The following is a 17,349-nucleotide window of genomic DNA, read 5'->3' on the forward strand; positions in this document are numbered from 1 at the left end:
GAATAGCATCGTGAGCCAGGGGACTAAGCCTGGCATCCCCCTCTGCCCCTTCTCTGCTCTGATCTAGCATCCGCCTCAGCACTGGTCTTTAACTATGCAATGGATACTCTGCTATTGGCCACTGCCAGGGTCTCAGTGGTGAAATATCACTCTAGGAGCTGGTGACTTGGTGAACTCCCCCCACCCCAACACCCATACCCTACCCTCCTCCAATTCCTTGCAATTCAGCCCCTTCACCCCTTACCAGTCTTATCAGCCTGTGGCTCTTTCTTCAGGAGTGTCTCCAGCTGATGGTAGCTGGACACAAAGTGGGCCAATAACCCTGGATGACCAACTAGGCAAACAGTGTGTTGAGGGGGTGGCAGGGAGGAATTTCCTCTCTCATTATATAAATGCCCACATAATAACCTTGATTTTGCCTCTTGGTTCACAAAATGTAAAATCTTTTCTCTCTGGGCTTTTCCAGAAAACTTTGCTAACCTCTGGTCTAGAAGATCTCTTAGATTCCATACGGTTTCCAATCTCTAGAATAGGAGGAGCATAAAAGAAAACTAAAATCACACTTGCCTGGCTTTCTTTGTTCTTCTCTTGCAGAACTGGTAGAGACTTTTCTTCAGCTTCTTTCTCAATTGGTAGAGCCTCACTGATTTTTTCATTGTCATGGAATGCTTTGATTGCTTCTTGGACAAGAGTGTCAATAGAAAGTACCTGAATAGGAAAGTCTAAAGGGCAAAAGAATTCTATTAATAACTTGTCATTTAGGAAACTGACATAATTATCCTTCTGTGACAGCCCCATCCAATAACACTGTCTCTAGGGTCTCCTAAAACTGTCTTTTGGATGAAGCTGCTTATTTTTTTTATTGTGGTAAAATTCACATAAAATAAATCTAACCATTTTAGATACACCTCAGTGGTACTTAGGTCATTTATTTTGTCCAACCATCACCACTATCTTGTTCTAAAACATTTTCATCATCCAAAAAGGAAACCCTGTACCCATTAGGCAGTCACTCCTTATCTCTCTATCCCTGATCCTGCAACCACTAATTTGTCTTCTGTTTCTATGGATTTGTCTATTCTGGACATTTTACATCAATGAAGTAATATAATATGTGGCCTTTAGTGTCTCCTTTTTTTCATTTAGCTTCATGTTTTCAAGGTTCATCCGTGTTGTAGCAGCTAAGAGTATTTCACTCTTTTTTCATGGCTAAGTAATATTTCATTGTATAGATACACCACTTTTGTTATCCATTCATCAGGTGACAAGCATATGGATTCCCCCCCCATACCTTTTGACTATTATTAATAGTGCTGCTATGAATGTGCTGCTATGACTATTCCTACACAATATTTTGAACACCTGTTTTCGCTCCTTTGGGGTACATATCCCATAGTGGAATTGTTGGGGTCATATGGTAATTCTTTAATTTACTGAGGAACTTTCAACCACTTTCTATAGTGGCAACACCATTTCACATTTCCACCAGCAATATATAAGGGTTCCAACAACACTTCCTCACCAACACTTGTTATTTTCCTTTTCTTTTTATTATACCCATCCCAGTGGGTGTGAAGTGGCATCTCAATGTGCCTTTGTCAAACTTTTTAAGGAGGTCCTTTAAAATCTCAATATAATATACCCTTGTCTGTCTCAGAATAGTTTTAGATGGACTAGTCTCTACAAATGGTGAGTTTTTCCAGTGAAAACAGCAAAAAATAAGTGTAATTGAATAAAAACTAATTAAACAGAAGGAAATCTTCTAACAGAATGAGCTTCAAAAGAAAAAGCCAAAGGTTCACTAAAAAGACAGAACTCAACAAATGTGAAGAAATAAAATGTTTATAATTTTAAGTGCATTTCTTTTGTATTTGTTATAAATTATTAATTTCCCCTTCATTAGTAGGTAAATAAAATATATGAGTCAAAGTTGACAACTTGTTATTTCTCAAGGCTATGCACCAGCATTATATAACATATCCATATATCCAGGTTTGCCAGTTTATGACTCTAAAATCCTCAAATTGTCTGCCTTGGACAAGTAATTATATGATCACTCTATTATAAAATTTTTGATGATGAGAGATTCCCAATATATCAGCAGATTATGTATGTTGCCCACAGACATAGTCATTTGCTACAGTCAATGTAACTAGAATCCAATAAGTGAAAAAAAAAAGAAATTCTACCTTTTTGTAGAGCCTTTAGAGCAGTAGTTTTTCCACTAAATGTTTTTCCAACTAAGCACCCTTTAATAGCAAATGAAGGTAATTCTAGTACTGTTGATTTGACTTGAGGAGGATGAGATTTTTCAATTAATCTGTGAATCACATGACCCAATATGGTATTGTTGGAGGGTGGTAAATTATCAACCATTTCTTCTGGTAAAGCCCACTCTCCAACCATATTCTGCAACATAACAATGAAACAAACCAGAACATCCTTAAAAATGTAATTTAGGCATATACAAAATTTTAATATTGAAAATAAACAAATTATAGCAAACAAAAGTAATACTTTAAATAATTATATTACATAAGTAATAACATAAATAATATGTTCATAGTAGAGAACAAAAAAAATGAGCTTCTTATGTAAAAATAAAAATGAAAAACTCAAAAATCCTTAACAGTTTATGAAAGTAAGCATATTGAGTTTATTGAGACAAACTGTAACTCAGGTTGAGCATTAAGATACTTAAATTGAAGCTACCCTCAGTAAACAGATAAAAGAGAATAATAGTTATCTGCTATCTTATGCAAATACTAAACTGATTTTAAAATATTTTGTTATAAGAAAAATAAAGGAGAACATTCATGCCCAATATGGTGTGCTCTAAATCTATTGTTTGACTCCCAGTTACTTTGAGTTTCTTGCTGAAATGATCAAATAACTATAGGTTTAAAAACAAACTACAGACCACAATCTCTGAAATAAAACTAGAAACTGATTTTAGAAATATATGAGAAATATAAACATTTAAAAATTAAAAGCATTCTTTTAAAATAATTCTGGGATTAAAGAAGAAATTAAAATTAAAAATGTCCAAAAAAGAACATTAAAACAATAGATTTATTAAAAATATGGTATGGGATCAATCTGTACTCAGAGGAAAAGTCATAGCCCCATACAATGCCAGATCTAAAATTTTAAAAAGGGAAACAGTGTTAAAATAGGAAAAAATAATTTTAAATAAATAAATGAGGGAGGAACTCATAAAAATGGAAATGTGTAGAGAGCACAACTATCAAGATACTTTTTATATATTTCTAGAACTTGTCCAGACTAAACACAATAAGGAAATTGCTACTAATTCTGAACAAAGGTGAGGAAAGCAAGTATCAATTTTGTAACACACTATGAAAGAAACAAGAGATTTTAAGGATATCTACAAAAACGTTAAAAATTTTCTTATTTTATTTACATTCAGTTAATTAACATATAGTGCATCATTAGGTTTCCAGAGGTAGAGCTCAGAGATTCTTCAGTTGTATATAACACCCAGTGCTCATCACATCACATGCCCTCCATAATGCCCATTACTCTGTTACCCTATCCTCCCATCCCTCTCCCCTCCAGCAACCCTTGCTTCCTATGGTTAAGAGTCTCTTATATTTTGTCCAATTTCTTATTATGTCTTATTTTATTTTTCCCTTCTTTTCTCTGTGCTTTTCTGTTTTGTTTCCTAATTTCTACATGAATGAAATCATGATAATTGTCTTTCTCTGATTGACTTATTTTGCTCAGCATAATACCTACCATTTACATTGGTATGGATGGAACTGGAGAGTATTATGCTGAGTGAAATAAGTCAAGGAGAGAAAGACAATGATATGGCTTCACTCATGTGTGGAATATAAGAAATAGCACAGATGATCATAGGAATCAGAGAGGGAGACAAACCAGGAGAGACTTAACTATAGGAAACAAACAAGGTTATGGAGGGGAGGTGGGAGGGGTTAGGGTAGCTGGATGATGGGCATTATGGAAGGCACGTGGTGTGACGAGCACTGGGTATTATATGCAACAATGAGTAGCTGAACTCTATATCTTAAACTAATGAGGTACTGTATGTTGGCTAACTGAATTTAAATTTTAAAAAGAGGGGCATCTAGGTGGCTCAGTCAGTTAAGCATCTGCCTTCGGCTCGGTGGTGAACTCTGGGGCCTGGGATCAAGCCTCACCTTGGACTCCATGCTCAGCAGAGAGCCTGCTTTTCCCTCTCCCTCTACAGGTCCCCCTGCTTGTCCACTCTCTCTCTCTCTGTCTCATAAAAAAATTTTTTTTAAATCTTTAAAATAGATAAATAAAATGAATAATGAAAAAAATGAGTTTCAGAAAGATACAAATTTCATCAGTGCACAAAAATATAAATTCTATAAATAAGGCTAAGTATATGTAGAAATGTAGTACATAATAAGGTTTATATTTCACAGCTGCAGAGAAGGAGATTATTTCACAATCGGTATTAGAATAATTTATGCCCTTATATGTGAAAATAACAAAGTTGGATATCCTTATATTTTTCATGAAAATAGATTTTGGAACCAAGAAATAATGAGGGCACCAAAATCTGGATGAACATTTATATGTTCCATGAAAACCATAAAATAAAAGGCTGATAAATCTGATTATATAAAAATAAAATATTCTACACTCCCCCCACATAAACATACTTACATACACACAATTTTAAAATAAAGAACAAAAGGAAAGTGTCTGTAAACACATCATGTTTGACAAAGGGTTAAGAGTCTTAGTTTATAAAAAGCTGTAAGCAATAATATGAAAAAGAAAAATATCCCAACAGAAAGGCACAAAGAATATGAACAGTCAGTACCCAAAATAGAATAAAATGGTCAACAAGTTTTTGAAGCAAGGTTCAAATTCACAGAAATAAAGATATCCAAATAAAGCAGTGATGCATCATATTTTGCTTAACACAAAAAAGATTAGTCATACTTCTCATTCAATATCAGTGGGAGAGTAAATTAGCACATTATTTTATTTTCTAACGTGCCCAAAGTTGCTGTAACATCACCATAATAATAATAAAAAATAAAAATAATTAAAGATATAAAAACATAAGAATTAGAGTTTAATTTACACATAAATCACTGCAAAATTAGGTCTGATAGTATTTTTCTGAAGTCACTTAAAGATCTTAAAAAATTATCTTTGGTGAATATAAAAAATTTAGTAACATAAGTAGGTAACAATTTCATTATATAAATATTCCATTCACAATCTACCAGAAACGAGTAACAATATATGTCATTTATGATATATTTGAAGATTACTTGGAAATATACTGAACTCTAATCTGAGAATAATGATGTACTAAATGTTGGGTAACTAAATTTAAATTTAAAGATTATTTGGAATTAGTACATGCAACCTATTTATTCAACTTCAAAATGCTCTAATGTATTGTTTCAGTGGTGCAGAACATTATGAATTCAAGATATATCAGCTTATTGGCTTTTTAAAAAATCATGTGTAAGTCTTCCCCAATCCTTATTAAAGATGATCCATTTTATTAGTACTTTTTTATTATGTCCCTTGCCCCCGGTCAACTTGCCCCCAACCACCTTAACTTAATCTTCTTAGTCCAAATAATTGGGATGGAAAAACAGGAGCAGTAGCCACTGGGGGAGAAACTGAGCTTCCTCAAAAACATATGCCTTCATGAAAACAAAAACAAAAGACAGTTCATTATATTTCTTCACGAAACACTGACCAATTTTTCAACTTCTGCTAATCTGAATTGTCTTACGACATTTTTTATTTGAGAGGAAGATATATGTCTTTGTTCTGACTATACGTCAGGATTTATATCTTAATATTTGTTATATTTATATTAATATATTCTATATGACATAGCATAAATATTCACACATGCTAGGTCATATATAAGTGTATGCATGTTTTTATGTATGCTCTGTTATGTTAGGTACATTAATAAATACACATCTATGTTGTTACATTTCTTTTTATCAGTATTCGTTTCATATCCATCCAATATCTGACAAAAAAAAAATGTTTGCTCAGAATATAAGCTGACAGATTTGATGAGTGCTATAGAAGACTTGCCTGGCTTACTGACAGAATTTCTGATACAACAACATTCTGAGGTAAGGAAATGCTTTTTGAAACAAATAAACAAAAATCCCCCAAATTATTCATAATTGGTTTTCCTTTAAAATTGGTGGAATTTACTACTACATAAATATAATTTTATCTGATTGCCACTTGTATACAAACTGTCTTTTTTTTGTAAAATTTATTTTGTTTTAATGTCTTCAGTTCTTCTAACAATTCTGTGCATAATAATTATATGCATTGTTCATAATTAGCTAAATACTGAATTGCTTTCCATCATCACTGATTGCATTAGAATCTATTGCTTGCTTCTGCTTTCATTCATTGGAATCATTTATACTTCTAAATTAGACAAATGATAATTATTTTATGTAACATGACCAATTAGAAATGAACCAAATTAAAAAACAAACCAGAGAAATTGTTATTTTAAGAAAAAAAAGTTTTAAGTCCAAGGCCGATTTTAAGTGAAAAGTTTCCAATGTTCTAATGATTTTTGTGGTGCAGTCATTTAATCTGTTATAAAGGAACCAGCCTAGGACTGAAATCAGATGACCTAACTTCCTACAGTAGTTCTACTACTTGCTTGTTTTGTACTCGGGTGATTCCCTTATCTTTCGTGTGATAATAAGATCTATCTCATAGGGTTGCTGTGAAGATTGAATGAAATGCTTGTGTGAGGAGCCTATGTGACCATGTACTTTAAATGTTCAACTAAAAACGTTCTCAGGCCACTGTTGGAGGCACATAATAGTGTCACATAGGAGGGCTGGCAACAGGAGAAATCACATGCAGCTTGCACCCCCATCAGAGAGGCATCTTCCTCACAAAGGGATTAGAACAAAGCCCTGTTCCATCACTGAATGAGGTATAGAACAGTGGCCAAACACAATGAGATAGAATGTTGACCATGCAGAGAACATTTTCTTTGATTGCTTAGGTTAGGAAAAGGACTGAAGCCCAACCTGTGGAGATAAGGGGATTAAGGATTTGGTGGAACATATTTTGCAGATCATCTTAAAAATACAGTCGATAAAATTTCTATGTAAAGACCAAAAATAAAAGGGTAAGTCAAAGTAATCATCTCAGGTTAGAACAAGAACATGATGAGTGAAAAAGAGGTCAGAAGAACTGGAAAAAGGAAAAGTCAGAGCAGAATGAAGATTACTAGTTAAGCTAAAGAGTTTTTTCATTCATTAGTGAAGACAAACTAGATTTTTATTTTACCAGATCCCTATTTTATTTACATGGTTTGTTATATATAATTACATTAATCATATAATAAAATTTTATTAGACAAAAATTATATAATAAAATGTACAATACTTAATCCTTCAAGTATTGTTATAAACAGATACCTGATTACTAGTTTCAAGACTCTGATGCCTAGAGTGGGCAATACTAGGTAAGTACCACTTGGTTCAAATTATTGCTTTCATGGGACACTTTTTCTGTGTAGATGTGCTCCATGACACTAGCACTTGACTAATAGAAACTGCCATATATGTAAAATAATTATTAAGATGTCTTTAACTTAATATTTTTATTATCCTTGCATAAATACCATCAGTATGCATACTTGAGAAGGTACAAGACTCAAGATCCAACAACATCTATGGGCCCTGTCTCTGTGAATTCTTGTCTACTGACATACAGAGACCATGAAATTACAATAGTATAAACAGCCTCTGCCCTTGGTTGAAAGTCATAACCTATTTACCCTCACTGTTTTCATTAATTGATCTTCATTGATCTTTCCAGAAACTGAATTCTGAATTCCTGGGACCATAGTATCCATCTATTCTTCCTATCTTCATAAATTGCATGGACATAACACACTACTTTCCAGTCTGGATCCCCACTCACATTCACATGGTTCTCTATATCATGTTGTAGGTACCTCATGGTTACCTAGACTTCTGATTCTGGTTACTTCCAGTCTATCATATCCTTTTTGTTTCCTATGCTTTGGTGTATTATTATCCTTCATCCCCCTGTTATTAACCATGGCTAAAAACAACATGAGCATTTACAGATAGCATCTGCTTGGAGACAGTGTCCTTGAATGTAGGCTGAAGTGCACACTTCAAGGGCAAGCCTGAGATCATCCATGTGTTCAATTATTTAGATGCCCTCTCTAATTGCCACATTATCCAAGTGGTTAAATGATGCTGCCAGTGGAGCTGCATAGTTTTCTCAACAAATTGTTTACTTCTGTGTACATGATTACCCTTGGACTCAAGCCAATATAATTCATTCTCATTTCCTGCCACTTCCAAATATCCAAGTTAGGAATAAAGCTTCCTCATCTACTCTTTTAAAGAGGGGGCAGACACAGTTTACTTTGATCAACTTGGATAGCCAGGATCTTGGCCTTGGGAGATATTCATCACCGTCCATAAAATCTGAGTGCCACCAACACAACATTCAACAAACATTGGATCATATCAGTGATATTTAGTAATGACATCCAAATATGGCTTTTGTAGAGTGGGGTACTAGTCTGAAAGCACACATAATTGACCAGTTTGATCTCATAGATTGTTAGAACTCACCAACATCTGCATGGCCTGAAGTACCCCAGATAGTCTCAGGTTGGTAGGCTCTACCTGTCTTATAATTCAATTACTGATGCCTCCAAAAAAAAAAAAAAAAAAAACGAAAACAAAACCCAAGACAGATGCCTTTTCTCTTAAGAGAGAGAAAGAACTTCTTAGGGAATACAATACTCACAGTGTTTTTGACACCTGCTGGTTTCCTTGGGTTTTTTTGAAATGCAATCTTTGAACCTATATAAAATAGAACCCAACAACTGACAGATTATTTTGGTACAGTATGGTCAAAGGACTTAAGATAGAAGCTTCTAAAAAACTATCTTTAAGAAACACCACAAGTAGCAGCTCCATAAAAGAGGCTATGCACCTTTCAGAGTACAGCTGATGCAACACAAGTCCATCATACCGACATTTGAATTGCCTTAATCTTGCAACTATTATGGCTGGCTTTCTCTTGCACATCACTCTGCAAGAAGTGAGGAAGTGATGATAGTCTGTGATACCTGAAATATGACTTTGCTTATACTATACAACTCACTAAAACTCACCCCTTCCACTATGTCCTCATAACCTCCCAATGCTTATCCACACTTAACATCATACTCTGGAATTTTTTTTTTTTTTTACCCTCATCTCCACTAAACTGTGAGCAGCAGGGAAAAATCCCTATCTTAATCAACTTCATATCCCCGATACTTAGAACAGTGCTGGCACATAGTAGATAGTCAATATTTATTGGGTGAATTAATGAATCAAGCAATCAGTAGTATAGGCTAAACATACATGAACTGAATAAATGAGTGGATACATGGATATTACATTTTAGTAATTTTGATTAAGTACAAAGATGATTTAGACACAATTCAACCCAGAATCTAGGAACAAGATCAGAAAATATCATCCTCACAGAAGTTAACAAGAATCCATACACCATGTATGAAATGAGCTAATCCTGGAACCATTTCTAGAAGTAATGGTTGGCAGCATGACTTTGAGGGAGTTTCTCTATTAAATCAAGCCATCTTTTTTTTTTAATGGTATAACACAGCATCTCAGTGAAAATGCAGTAAATTTAAATAAATTTATAAATTTGGAACTTGGTAAGAAGCTCTGCCAGAGGTTTCTCAGAGTCCTGAGCAGGTAAGAGCAGCCTGTATGTAAGGTAAGAGCTGCTCTGTGACAAGCTGCCTGTGACCTGGTTAATTTCATACTCCTAACTGGCTATTTTCCTTGTGTCTGCGAAACTAGGTTCACCTAACCATGTACCTCTGACTGGCAGATAACAAAAAGTAAGTGGCAGGCATTCCAGCTCTTTTTGTGGCAATTGACCAGGGCTTCCTTACTTTGTTTCCAGGCCTTTAATGTGAGTCCTATTGGGTTTCAGCTCTGCCTTGCTTCCAGGCCCTGCCTTTGTTTTCATTTTCTAGTCTGGTTTTCACCCAATCTCAGCTTTGATCAATGGTGTATTCAAAGGACTTGGCTTGAGCCCACCCCTGCCTCGTCCTGTTTTCAGCTAAATTATCCTGACCGTCTTGGTTCCAGCTCTAAGAATTCAAGCCCTGGCACCAGCTCTCCTGGCTGACCTCTGGTCTGGATCTCTCCTGTCTCCTACCAGAAGGGATCTGACATTAGGGAAGCACATTTACTACTGTGACAACGCGGAAAGTCAAGTGGCCATATTCCAGGTATTGTGCTTGGGAAATCTAGCACTCAGAAAAAAGCCATACTCCACAGAGAAGAACTAGGATAAAACTTGGTAGCTTTCAGAAGCTGTGTTCTTTGTCTCCCTTTCCTGAGCCCTCTTGTCTTCCAATCACCCCTAAATCTTGAAGGAATCTGGAAGAACTGCCAAGATCTGCAATTTAGATTTAAAAATTCCTGACAACTGGCCAGAATTCTCATGAGAAACAGAAAGGGTAATTGGATGAATTGTCTGATAGGGAGTTCAGCTCATGTAACCTGGTAGCCCTAGAGTGTTTCTTGGCCACTGTATGGTACTTGTTTGATAGCCAGGGGCCAATGGAAAGGACTGATACTGCCTTATACTGCCTTTGACAAGGAGGAAGAGAGGACATAGCAGTTGGCTGATGTGCATCTCAATTCTGACTTCTCGTCCAGGAGTTGTCATGGAATGGATTCTATGTAGGGACCCAGATTAAAGGTCTCAGGACAAGTTGAAAAGATGAACTGGCCCTACTGAGTGAGCCTGGCAGCCTTTCTGAGTCACCTGACCTCCAGTCAGGTCTGAGTATTAAAGGCTTCCTGACCATACCTTCTGGCCAAACAGTCTGGCCTTCAGATTCCAGAGAAGCCAGGGAGGTGGGGATGTGCAGTTCACACTGACAGTGGCAGCGGAGATGCACCTCCAGAGAGAAGGCATACCTCCACACCCCTCCGTGCTAGAGTGTTCAGACTGGGCCACACCATTCTCTACCACCAGGAAATACAAATGTGACTCATGGTAATGAGGGGAAGGAAGAGGTTAACTCTACTTCCCCTGCCATGCTGAGCTGAAGACTGTGTTGGTCAGAAGCAGGATCAGGAATCAGCAGTGCCTGTCTATCAGTCTCATGGTTAATTCCAATTCATCAGGAAATCTGAACTGGTCTTAATCAAATAATGGTTTTCACTCAGAAATCTGATCATTTCTGTCCCAGCAGTAGCCTTCCCCAATCCGCCCCGATCTACTGTTATGGAAACAGACATGTTTAATTCTAACCTTGCCCAAAAGAAGACCTAGGGCAACAGAGGCCATCAATCATGGACTTATTTTTAGAGGGAAATTCAAGTTTGTCAATGTCAACCATGTAGCATGTGATGCTCATCTCTATCAAAGCTTATAGGCCCACACTTGAGGAAACCTCTCACTTCACTCTGCGGCCCACTCACTCTAGCTGGTAACAAATCCAGAAGTTCAGAATGCTCAGCACTTGCAAACAGGGGCAGGCTTCTTTTCCTAAAACTTTGAGCCACTTGATCACTTATGTATTAGGCAGCCAGAATCATGGGGCTGATCACTTTGACTTATAGGTCTGATTAGTAGGGGTAACTGAGACTAAGCCACTCTGAGAGATCCTCTGTCCTAAAAACTTACATTTCAGTAAGTTATTGAAATTCAGTGACGAATTGGATACAAACAATATGCAAGGGCTTCTACTTACTTAGCATTTTCATTTCAGACATGTTCACAGTGATTCACTGAGGGTACTAGTGGGAGAGTAGCTTATTTGACCCAAATGGCAGGTTCTGGGATGCCTGGGTGGCTCAGTGGTTAAGCATCTGCCTTCGGCTCAGGGCATGATCTTGGAGTCGCAGGATCGAGTCCCACATCGGGCTCCCGACATGGAGCCTGCTTCTCCCTCTGCCTGTGTCTCTGCCTCTCTCTCTCTCTGTCTCTCTCTCATGAATGAGTAAATAAAATCTTTAAAAAAAGACAGGTTTCTACTCCTGGCTCCATTCTCTGCTCTGGCAAGCGGCCAAAGACCTTCCAAGGCATTAAACATGGCACACTGGGAATTACAGCAACTGTGTGTCTAGCCCAATGTTTTCCAAAGCACAAATACCTGGAGCTAAAACAAGTTGAGACTCTAAAGCTTACATTTCTCCTGACTCCAAATGCCCTTGGGACAGCATCATACTGGACTTTATATCAGAGCCCTTCCTATGCCAGGGCCACCAAACAGTTCTGGTGTGGTGGCTGTTCTTATAAAAAAATAAAAAAATAAAAAAATAAAAAAAAGTAAATTTCATTCCTTAGTTGCTCAAACCGCATTCTATTTATCAGGGAGGTGGTAGTCTCCCTCAATATCACTTCTATACTAACTTCTGTGGTCTTGCTGCTCAAGTAACTTTTCCAGAAGCTTCTAAATCTGAATTCACCTATCTGCTGCCATTGTCCAGCTAGGGATAGTCAGACAGACTTGTTGAAATTTCTCTAATATCACAAAGTGTGTAGACACTATGATTTGGTCTACTTAACACTGAAAAATTCACGCAGAATTTTTCCACAGGGAATACTCTATCTCATAGTAATGACTCCTGCATTCTATTTTCTTTGCTTCACTGCTAAGGTTGATACCTTAAAGAGGTATAGGCCCCAAAAAAGCTTGGAGGTGACTACCCAATGTATGAAAGTAGTGTATGATAACACTACTGTAAGTCCAGTGTATCAAAGAATATGACTGACAGGTCTGAGGTACTAGGTAAGAAGAGTGGGGTGGGAGAGTCTCCCAGGTGGTAGGGTTTTGGTTCTCAGCCCAATATACCCACCCCACACCAAAACTCACACTTTCTTAGATCCATTCAAGTTTCTTGAGATTAACAATCCCATGGGTTCTGGGACGCCTGGGTGGCTCAGCAGTTGAGCTTTTGGTTCAGGGCATGATCCTGGAGTCCTGGGATTGAATCCTACATCAGGTTCCCTGTGGGGAGCCTCTTCTCCCTCTGTCTGTGTCTCTGCCTCTGTGTGTGTGTGTGTGTGTGTTTGTGTATGTCAAATAAATAAATAAATAAATAAATAAATAAATAAATAAATAAATAAGATTTTATTTATTTATTCGTGAGAGAGAGAGAGAGAGAGGCAGAGACACAGGCAGAGGGAGAAGCAGGCTCCATGCAGGGAGCCCGATGTGGGACTCAATCCCGGGACTCCAGGATCACGCCCTGGGCTGAAGGCAGGCACCAAACTGCTGAGCCACCCAGGGATCCCTAAAATCTAAAAAAAACAAAAAACAAAAAACAAAAAAACAGAACAAAACAAAATCCTATGTGCTCTTGTTATATTTAGCTGACAAGACATAATTTTAGAGTTCAGATCTTCAAAGGCTGTTCTATGATATTAGGTGGGCAGTATGAGTAACTGATTGAAGATAAGCTGGACTTGATGCATAGAAGCTGGCTGAAGCTGGCTCCTGTAGTTGGCATAGAAAGTATAGGATGAACCAGAAAATCAGTGGTTGAAAGCCAAGGGAGGCCCTACCCATCCTTTGTCTTGCCTCACCCCAGATGAGAGGAAGCCTAGGAAAGGACTGGCTTCTCCCTAATCTATGCGATCAAGAGCAAATAATGGATGGTAGACATTCACTCTAGTTTTATTCATGTCACCCATCTAAAACTCTTCTTCCTTGGCTATATCCTTCTCACCCCTCATTCTATCTGAGTATCAATCATTTGGCTTTGTAAACCATTTTTTTAATTCTGGTCTAATGCCTTGAACTTGATACCATTCCTAGCATGGTTCTCTAACAAATTTAGGTTGTCACCTAAGTATAGTAATTTGGAGTGAAATACCCTTCCTATGACCTAAGGTCTCCTTCCATTCCTTCACCTCACAGACAGAAGTCCCAGACTTCTGCCAGACCTATTCCAGCCCTCTGAAACCCTTGATCCACAGGAGTTAGAAGATGGTCGTATTTCTTGGCAACCACAGGTCTAGAGCAATTATGGCTCCTTTTGGAAACCAATACATTGACACTCTGTTCTGTAAGTTAGTACCACTATGGATGACTACATGAATATGCCCTATTTTAGGGCATACTGGTGACTTCAACAAGACACAGCCACATAATGAAGTTTAGTTTGAAAAATCCAGCCAGTTAGCCTTACTATTTTGGGAGAAATCTAGGGGGTTGGAGGCAAAACTCCAAGCAAAAAAGGAGAAGAAACTGAAACCATGAAATGCATGACATATAAACTAAACTAGAATGGTAGTGAGAATATTCCTTTCAGTCCCAAACTTCTTTCTTAGCTATTTGGATGTTGATCATTATTCTTGTTACTTATCTTGGGAAGTGTTTGTATTTTAACAGATACTTCTGAAGTCTTAATCCAAAAGAGTGATAATGTGGGGCATTAAGTCCAATGGCAGGCAGAAATTTCAAAGCAGAATGACTAACAGAACATCTCAACTAAGAACATGAAAGCAACTGCTTACCCTACCTACTTAAAAGGCAGCTACATTCCTGAATGTATGGAAACAAAAGATACAAACATATCTTCATAGTCAAAAAACAAGGTGTTAAGACTTCTTTCTCAACAGGGGATAAAAAGCAATAAAATAATTTCATTTGATATTAAGAGTTCTTATACTTGATTGGCAAGTTTGTACTTTGAAACATTTTGTGTGTCCTGAATAGACATATATGTTACAAAATGAGCTGTGTCCCTCCAAAATTAATATGTTGAGGCCTTAACCCCACTGTGATGGTATTTGGAGGCGAGCTTTGGGGAGGTAATTAGGTTTAGAAGAGTTTATGAGGGTGAGCTCCCATGATGGGATTGGTGTCCTGTTAAGGAGAAGACCAGAGTTCTCTCTCTGTGTTTATGTAAGGACACAGCAAGGTAGCCATCAGCAAGTCAGGAAGAGAGTCCTCACCAATGAACTAAATCAGCTGGCATCTTGAACTTGGGCTTTCTGGAACTGTGAGAAATAAATTCCTGTTATTTAAGTTACCCAGTCTACAGTATTTTCTTATGGCAGCCAGAGCTGATACAACACATATTTTTTAAATAAATAAATAATAATAATGATCTATTCCCACTCATCTACTAAAATTAATCAGTATACTTGATTGGGTCAGTTACCCAGTGATGTCACTTGAGTGATACAGGCTTCAGGTTAAAATTCTGTCCATATGGGAACTGATTAAGTAATACACTGTGAAGACTGGGTCATTCACTGGGAAGCCAGCCAGGGAAAAGGCGGGAGCAAAGCTGAAGAGTCTGCTGTCAGAAGCTGAATCTAGAAAAGCCACTGGATCAATATCGAAGCCTGGAGTTAATGAGTAAGAGCAAGATAGTGTCGGGAGCCTTTGGGTCAAACAAATCAGATGAGACTTATGTAGGAAGAGAAACAACCCCATGGTCCATTGAGTCTCACATTATTATTCTCTAGGAGAAAAAGACCTGATAATGTGCCATTGTGTAAACAAATTTGAGGATTGGTGTGTATACATTTGTTGCAGTGTATAAGTGTTAAACCATGACATATACAAATGCATCTTTAAAGTCTAGTAGTGGAAAATCATAAGCCAAAGTGCAAAGTGTTGTTGATAAACATGTGCCTTACAACACAGACTGTAGGGTTAACCCAGCAACCACAGCAACCTCAACTGATCATGAACTTAAACAGCAAGTTTTCATTAAAAACAAAAATAGCGATTAAAACCATGACCAACTTAGGGTGAACATGAAACATCCTGCCTCCAAATTGGGAATTCCAAATACAACTTGTTTGTGGGCATGCACAGCAGATCTTCACAAACTCCCAAGTGTTTTGTGGCAGAGACTTAGAAAAATCTGTGTCTTCAAGAAAGTATGGCCAAATTTTAGTTTAGGAATATCAAATTTTAGTAACTCTCAAACTCACTCAGTAGGTAATTGCTAATAAGCAGCTTACATAAAAATCAAATGTTGTGGAATTCTGGGTAATTTGTCAGTAAGAATCGTGAAAAGGACCTGCAGTTGGGGAAGTCTGTGATTTACCAAGGGGAGTCTACTGCAGAGTTGAGATCCACTGGCTGCTGGGTGGGGGCTGTGCTGGAGCAGCTGTTGCTCTAGAGCAGTTGGGCTCCTGGTTTAGCATGCTGCCCATGGTCCACTGGGATTTCAGAACTCCTCCCCACTCTTTACTGAATAGCTCATGGTTATTCTGTAACGGTGATGTCCTGGCTGCTCCATAACGCTATTCGTGTTTCCTTTCTGGAAGAGATAAAAGATGTCCCTGGTCGTACCATTCCTGAACTAGACCTCTCTCGTGTACCCGGCTTATAAAAAGAGTGTGACGATTTGAGAAATGATTTAGGAAATGATGTTAAGCAATGAGGGCCAAATTTTGGCATCTATATATGATCTGTACATGAGCAAGACTTGTTTTTATGCCCTTTTAAGCATCATAGTTTATACTGACAAAGCTTTAAAAGTGTGGGCTCAAAGGACAGTGGGTCTGGGTATCATTATTTTGAAGATTAATTTCTAAGTTATGCATTTACTTGAAGGATTTAAAATCCTGAGTGATTTTAGCAATAATGTAGACAACGTCCACATCTAACATATATGGTCTATTTTCTATCATGTAGTCAAAAGGAACATAGCATATAAACATATATCAGAAATCCTAGGGCAATTTTCATTTCTAGGAAAACAGCAAAGGCTATAAACAAAATAATAGATGTTCACATACTCCTAACAAAAGCTTATAATTTCCTGCAAAAGAAACATACCAGCTGCTTCAGGATGTGGGTAAGACAAGCATGTTCCTGTGGTAATGATTTCCCAAACAAGAAAAAAGTTAGAAAGGCAAATCTTTGTTAAGCTGTAGACTACCAGGTCTCCTGATTTATGAAAGCAATAAGAATAGGGTAGATAGAGCTGTTTAAGAAAGAACTTAGAAATAAATACTCTATAAATAAGAAAAATCTGCTAAGTTGAATGTCTTTTAATTTACCACAGAAAAAAAATACCTTCACATATTTTAATAATGTCAAAGCACTTATTTTGTAGTATATTTTAGGTTGACACACTAGATCTACTATATTCCACAAGCATACAAAATAAATATGCATATATATCCTGTAAAGTCCCAGTAAATTCTTTTAGTGATACAATTGCAAGGATGGCCACTTAATTTCACATAAGCTGACTTATAATTTTATAAAAACTTTATCTCTTTTTTTCAATTGTTTTTATTTTTTTA

General features: G+C 37.1%; 1 protein-coding gene and 1 long non-coding RNA gene across 18 annotated transcripts in view; one reads left to right on the forward strand and one right to left on the reverse strand.

The window, feature by feature from the left end:
* The window catches only part of LOC112652659 (uncharacterized), a 94,282-nt gene extending 79,550 nt beyond the window's left edge, over nucleotides 1–14,732 (forward strand). Inside the window, exons 7-10 of one of the 3 annotated variants that reach the window (XR_004815056.2) lie at nucleotides 6,001–6,134; nucleotides 7,457–7,507; nucleotides 9,906–10,342; nucleotides 14,465–14,732. This is a non-coding gene — a long non-coding RNA (uncharacterized LOC112652659). Of the gene's footprint in view, nucleotides 1–6,000; nucleotides 6,135–7,456; nucleotides 7,508–9,905 lie in introns of all 3 variants that reach the window. The other 2 variants (XR_004815058.2, XR_007410383.1) reach the window with 2 other exon arrangements.
* Nucleotides 1–17,349, reverse strand: part of SPEF2 (sperm flagellar 2) — a 171,160-nt gene that overhangs the window by 99,270 nt on the left and 54,541 nt on the right. For all 15 annotated transcript variants that reach the window (XR_007410382.1, XM_049109377.1, XM_049109375.1 and 12 more), the window contains 2 exons: nucleotides 2,190–2,409; nucleotides 568–722 (listed from right to left, as the gene is read on the reverse strand). Coding sequence is in view for 14 of the 15 variants with exons in the window: in XM_049109377.1 (XP_048965334.1) it covers nucleotides 568–722; nucleotides 2,190–2,409 (375 nt within the window). In the remaining variant the exon portion in view is untranslated. The remainder of the gene's footprint in view (nucleotides 1–567; nucleotides 723–2,189; nucleotides 2,410–17,349) is intronic.

The sequence above is a fragment of the Canis lupus genome, chromosome 4 (assembly GCF_003254725.2).
Source record: "Canis lupus dingo isolate Sandy chromosome 4, ASM325472v2, whole genome shotgun sequence".
In the NCBI taxonomy this organism is placed as follows: domain Eukaryota; kingdom Metazoa; phylum Chordata; class Mammalia; order Carnivora; family Canidae; genus Canis; species Canis lupus.